General features: G+C 41.5%; 1 protein-coding gene across 4 annotated transcripts in view; it reads right to left on the bottom strand.

The window, feature by feature from the left end:
- TCTN2 (tectonic family member 2) overlaps window positions 1-6,489 on the bottom strand; it is a 36,750-nt gene that overhangs the window by 702 nt on the left and 29,559 nt on the right. For all 4 annotated transcript variants that reach the window (XM_074299242.1, XM_074299232.1, XM_074299259.1 and 1 more), the window contains 4 exons: window positions 4,824-4,980; window positions 2,699-2,824; window positions 2,224-2,312; window positions 1-27 (listed from right to left, as the gene is read on the bottom strand). The exon at window positions 1-27 is cut by the window's left edge and continues 702 nt beyond it. In XM_074299242.1, coding sequence (XP_074155343.1) covers window positions 1-27; window positions 2,224-2,312; window positions 2,699-2,824; window positions 4,824-4,980 — 399 coding nt within the window. The remainder of the gene's footprint in view (window positions 28-2,223; window positions 2,313-2,698; window positions 2,825-4,823; window positions 4,981-6,489) is intronic.

Raw genomic sequence — 6,489 nt, 5'->3', positions numbered from 1 at the left:
TGGCAAGGCAGGAATAGTGATACTCTCCTGGAAGGAAACAAACAGCAGTCACACTCTGAGCCTTGAGCTCTGGGGTTCAACGGAAAAGGAGAGGCGCCCGAGAAGCTCTCAGTAATAAACACAGATATAGACAAACAGAGAAGAAGGTAAAGGAATAAACACTCAACCAAACCCTTGCCATCTGCCCTGGCCCAACTGAGACTGATCCCAAGGTTCCCCTCGCTCCTCTCCTTATAAATGGGCATCTTTCTGGGACATGAGTTGATACAAGCACAAACAGACAAAAGCCTTAAATATAAGTCAGTTTCCATTGTGCTTACATAGATCATAATGCTAATTAATTCTTTCCATCCCAGCTGAGTGCTACAAGATTTTAGTTAGCCCTGAAATTTGGGGCAATAGAGCCAGGAAGACTCCTCTTCCTGACTTCAAATCCTCTCTGACACTTCTAGCTGTGTGACTCTAGGCAAGTCATTTCATCCTGTTTGCCTCAGTTTCTTCATCTGTAAAATGAACTGAAGAAGGAAATGGTAAAACACTCTGGGATCTCTGCCAAGAAAACTACTGAAGAGTTGGACATGACTGAAATAACTGAATCCCCCCCCCCCAACACTTCTGGAGCACACACCTTCCCCCTCCCCATCCCCAGGACGTATCCTCTTACTAGCAGGTTGGGTCTCCAAGGTGATACATATTTCTAAAACTATTGTTTACAAGCCCCGACAATGAAATCTAGATTGATAAATCCAATGGCCTCTTTTTAGGCCTCCTCCTTCTTGTTTTGTTGTTTAGTCATTTTTCGGTCATGTCCAACTCTTTGTGACCTCATTTTTAGGGTTTCCACTTCAATATATTGGAGTGGTTTTGCCATTCCCTTCTCCGGCTCATTTTACAGACAGGGAAACTGAAGCAACGGGCCCAGGGTCACCCTGCTAGAAGTGTCAGAGGCCAGATTTTAACTTAGGAAGAGTCTTCCTCATTCTAAATTCATTGTTCAGTGCCCTATGGCACCAGCTAGCCATCCCATCCTTCTTGATTTCACAGCACCTGCCATTGCTGCTTGTCCCCCTCCTTCCAGACAGTGTCTCCTCTCTGGACTTGGTGACCGACCTCTCCTGGCTGCCATTCCAGCAGGCCCCTGATGCTCAGTCTCCTCTGTGGGATCATTATTCACATTCCACCCCCTATTTAAGGATGTTTTGAGGGCTCTATCCAGTTCTTCTCTTCTGCATTAGTCTCTCCTCTCCCTTCTTGCACCAAATTAGACATCCTGGAGACATCTCAAACAAGAGCCATCATGGCCTTTCCCCAAAGCCCAGCCCCTTTCCTAACTCCCCTCCTTTTGCAGAGTCCCCCAAGTGCCCTCCCAGTCATCCCTGGGTTTGTCCTCACATAAACATGTGATGGTCAGTTCTACCACTTTGCATGTCTCCTTTCTGCCCCTGGACCACCCCTTGTTCAGGGTCTTAAGTTTCTTCTCTCAGGAATCTACTCTCTACACAAAGGTCCATTAGGGCTTCCAAAAACTACTCTCCCTTGCTCAAGTCACTCCTATGGCTCCCTATTACTTGCAGATTAAAATACCAACTCTTCCATTAAGATTTAATCTGTCTCCAGTTCACTTTGCCAGGCTTCCTGCACAATGTTCATTCATCCCTTACAAGTTCAAATCAAACATTCCATCTCCCCCTTTATGACTTTACCCAGACAACCCTCCTCCTCACCTTTAGGGCTGGGCTCAGATATCTGTTCTGATTGGATAACTATTCACCCTCCCCTCCCAAAAAAACTACTTTATATTATATATTTGGTATATATTATACTGTGAGGCAAATATATTCCCACATTTATGTATGTGTCATACACACACACAAAATTTAATTTCTGGGGGCAGAATGTCAGATCTGTGAAGGCAGGAGCCAGTTTTTCTTCAGAGCCTTACCCATCAACTGGCCCATTACAGGCACTAAATGTGTGTTTGTTTACTCCTTTGCCTTATTATCCATCGTTAAATGAGAAAACTGCAAATGTAGATGAAATCTTCCTCTTGCTACCCCAATCAGATACCTACCAGATAGCCCCTGAGGGAGCCAAACCACAGTGGGCTTCTGAATATCCTGAGAATGGTTGATTGACTCCCCTCCCCACCATAGCAGACTAAATTACTCAGCTAATTAAAGAAAGAAAGATAAGCCCATAATGTGGCCTAGAACTCTCCCCTACCTTGATAATTCTTGCTCAAAGGGAATAAAAGCTCCGACCAGCAGACTTCATTGTTGGTGCAGTCACGATTTGCAAGGCTGATCTGGAAACTATAAGACACCTGGGTAAGTGGCAAAGTCAGAACAGTGCCGAGGCAGAGTCTGCCAGACCCGGAGTGAAGGGCAACCAAAGGTCAAAGGATCCCAGAACTAGAGGGGATCAACAAGGTCACAGGAGCATTGGTTGAGAGCAGGCAGAGGTCTCAGCGTCCATCCAGTTCATCCCCAGCCCAATCCCTCCTTTTTGCAGAGAAGGAAATGAGGTCAGAATGCAAGATGACTCCTTCCCGGGGTCACAGAGCCAGAAAAAGGACTGGAAGCTAGACTTCTGTGGCTCAGATGCCATTCCCTACTACAGTCTCCCCAAAATCTATCCTCCTTTTCAAAGTGTGGATGATTTCACTTCCAATATTGTCAAATACTCAAGTGGCTGTTACCTTGTCAGTGGCTGGGTCATCTGAGGAGGTATTCTAATAAACTGGACTGAGACACTGAGCGGGAAAAGACTAGGTTTATCTTCACAGGTGATCCCACAATGGAACTGCCAGGTGACAGAAGAAAAGCTGAAGAAAGAAATCCCAGTGATGAGGCTACATGTCACAGCAGCCAAACTCCCACCACCAGCACACCAGCACTGAGGCCGTGCCTGGGGGCTTTCTCATTCCATTTCCCATCTACTATCTCAAAGCAAGCCGGGCCTTGGGCGTCCCAAGCATTCAGTTTTTCTAGATTTAGGAATCCCATGCAGATCAGGCACCTACATCACAATATGAACCTTCAGTGGTCTAAGTGTACCTGATCTAAAACTATATTATATAGCAGCAGTCACCAAAACCATTTGGTATTGGCTAAGAAATAGACCGGTAGATCAGTGGAACAGATTAGATACAAAGGACAAAAAAGGGTACATCTATAGCAATCTAATCTTTGACAAACCCAAAGATACCAACATTAGGGACAAAAATTCATTATTCGGAAAAAACTGTTGGGAAAACTGGAAATTAGTATGGCAGAAATTAGATATGGACCCACACTTAACACCATATACCAAGATAAGATCAAAATGGGTCCATGACTTAGGCATAAAGAGGGAGATCATAAATAGATTAGAGGAACAGAGGATAATCTACCTCTCAGACCTGTGGAGGAGGAAGGAATTTATGACCAGAGGAGAACTAGAGATCATTATTGATCACAAAATAGAAGATTTTGATTACATCAAACTAAAAAGTTTCTGTACAAATAATACTAATGCAAACAAGATTAGAAGGGAAGTAACAAATTGGGAAAATATTTTTAAAAACAAAGGTTCTGCCAAAGGTCTCATTTCCAAAATATATAGAGAACTGACCCTAATTTATAAGAAACCGAACCATTCTCCAATTGATAAATGGTCAAAGGATATGAACAGACAATTCTCAGATGAAGAAATTGAAACTATATCCACTCACATGAAAGAGTGTTCCAAATCACTACTGATCAGAGAAATGCAAATTTAGACAACTCTGAGATACCACTACACACCTGTCAGATTGACTAAGATGACAGGAACAGATAATGATGAATGTTGGAGGGGATGTGGGGAAATTGGGACACTAATACATTGCTGGTGGAGTTGTGAAAGAATCCAGCCATTCTGGAGAGCAATCTGGAACTATGCCCAAAAAGTTATCAAACTGTGCATACCCTTTGACCCAGCAGCGCTACTACTGGGCTTATATCCCAAAGAAATACTAAAGAGCGGAAAGAGACATATATGTGCCAAAATGTTTGTGGCAGCTCTTTTTGTTGTAGCTAGAAACTGGAAGATGAATGGATGTCCATCAGTTGGAGAATGGTTGGGTAAATTATGGTATATGAAGGTTATGGAATATTATTGCTCGGTAAGAAATGACCAGCAGGATGAATACAGAGAGGCCTGGAGAGACTTAAATCAACTGATGCTGAGTGAAATGAGCAGAACCAGAAGATCACTGTACACTTCAACAACAATACTGTATGAGGATATATTCTGATGGAAGTGGAAATCTTCAACATAAAGAAGATCCAACTCACTCCCAGTTGATCAATGATGGACAGAGGTAGCTACACCCAGAGAAGAAACACTGGGAAGTGAATGTAAATTGTTAGCACTAATATCTGTCTGCCCAGGTTGCATGTACCTTCGGAATCTAATGTTTATTGTGCAACAAGAAAATGATATTCACACACATGTATTGTATCTAGACTATATTGTAACACATGTAAAATGTATGGGATTGCCTGCCATCGGGGGGAGGGAATAGAGGGAGGGGGGGATAATTTGGAAAAATGAATACAAGGGATAATATTATAAAATATATATATATAATAAAAAATTATTAATTAAAAAAAAAAACCAATATAAACCTTCAATACAAAACCAATGGACTGAGTCACTCAGGACGACCCAGCATAGCAACAAAGAAAGACGTCCTCCCATCACACTTCCAAGTCTTTGTCTTCGTCACTGCTCTGAGGTCGCAGGGCCCTTGCTACCCATCACCCTCTTGTTCCCATTTAGCACTGCCCCAAAGAGCTTACCTGACCTCTGCCCCAAGTATCACATCCTGGGGAATCCCTTCCAAATTACCACTGTTTGAAATAAGGAAGTGGATAGTCATCGTGGCAGGCACATCAGGGCAGGTGCCTTTTATGTCCATAAAATAGGGCCTTTCCTGAGGAAAATGTGTATCTCTCCCTGTAAGAACAATAAATGATGTCTTCTAGAATGAATAATGCAAAACATTTTTCCTATAATGCAGCTTAAACCTGACCCAGAACCATGAGACAGCAAAATCTCCATTACTCAGTGGCAGAGTAATCCATTACAAAAAAAGATCACTCAGAAAAAGAACTGTCTTCAGTCCTGCCAGTAGTTTCTGATATACATCTCATAGAAAAGAACAGTACACTATAGAGTCCTATTTTTAACCTTCTTTTTTTTTTAAGTTTGAAAAGTTTTTTATGTACATTATTCCATGTGAACCTCCCAACAACCTTGGAAGCTATGCACTATTTTTTTAAAATGTTTTATTTGTTTTTATCAGCTGATACCTCCCTCCTCATCACTCTACCCCAACTACTCCCCATCTCCTCCTCCCTTAGAACACAAGAAAAACACAAGAAAAAAATGAGTTTTAACAAAACTCATTGCAAACATGTACCATGAGTCAAAACAAATGTCTGCATTGCCCATACTCCAAAAAATATTTGTGTCATTCCAAGTCCTTCACTTTTCTATCAGAAAGAAGGTTCTACATTTCATCACTAGTCCTCTGGAATCCTGGTCAGTGATTACATTAAGAGGGAAGGGGCAAGGATTAAGCATTTATATAATACTCACCATGTGCCAGGAGCTACAATAAGCACTTTTTTACAAAAATTATCTCATGTTATTCTCATAATAATCCTGAATGCTAGTGTTATTATTATCTCTATTTTATGGTTGAGGAAACTGAGGCAAACAGAGTGAAGTTTCCCAGGATCCCAGCTAGTAAGTATCTGAGGCTAGATTTGAACTCGGGACTTCCTGACTCCCAGCCTAGGGCTCTCTCCATTGTGCCACCAGCTGCCTCGGCAATAAAGTGTTACATCACATTTATAAACCATAACTTATTTATTCATTCATTCCCCAATGTATGTGCATGCTCAGATTCCCTTTCTTTGCCATCTCAAAAAGAGCTATAGGGAAAAAAGCATGTAAGGGCATAAAACTCTTCAAAATTTATAAAGAAATAAGAAAAGGAGGGAAAAGGATAAAAATGGGGTATAAAAGAGTATGCAGATTAACAGGAATGGGATAAAGAGGGAGGGAAAAGTTGGGGGCAGGAAAGCATAAGAGAAGGGTCCTGAGTGGTTAGGGGTAAGGATAGGGAGGAGAGTAAGTAATAACAAGGCAAGCTAGCAGGTCACCTACTGCCCCCTCTCGGGCATAGATCTACTCCTAAAGTAGAAAAGTTAACAGGAATAGCAAACAAGAGATACATATGAATAATAATAATAGAATTTATTAAGGAAAAAACAGGGATAGTAATCACTGATCTCAGACAAAGTTAAAGTTGAAATAGATTCAATCAAAAGAGTAAAAAATTAGGAAAACTACACTACAAGTCAGCCATATTAATACTGTTTTAAGACTATTCAAAACAACTAGATAGTATAAGAGTGGAATGTTGCTATGCATAGAAAATGGTGAGCTGGTGAGTTT

The sequence above is a fragment of the Sminthopsis crassicaudata genome, chromosome 1 (genome assembly GCF_048593235.1).
Source record: "Sminthopsis crassicaudata isolate SCR6 chromosome 1, ASM4859323v1, whole genome shotgun sequence".
In the NCBI taxonomy this organism is placed as follows: Eukaryota; Metazoa; Chordata; class Mammalia; order Dasyuromorphia; family Dasyuridae; genus Sminthopsis; species Sminthopsis crassicaudata.
The sequence above is the reverse complement of the archived record's forward strand: the minus strand, read 5'-3'. Positions and strand labels throughout refer to the sequence as shown.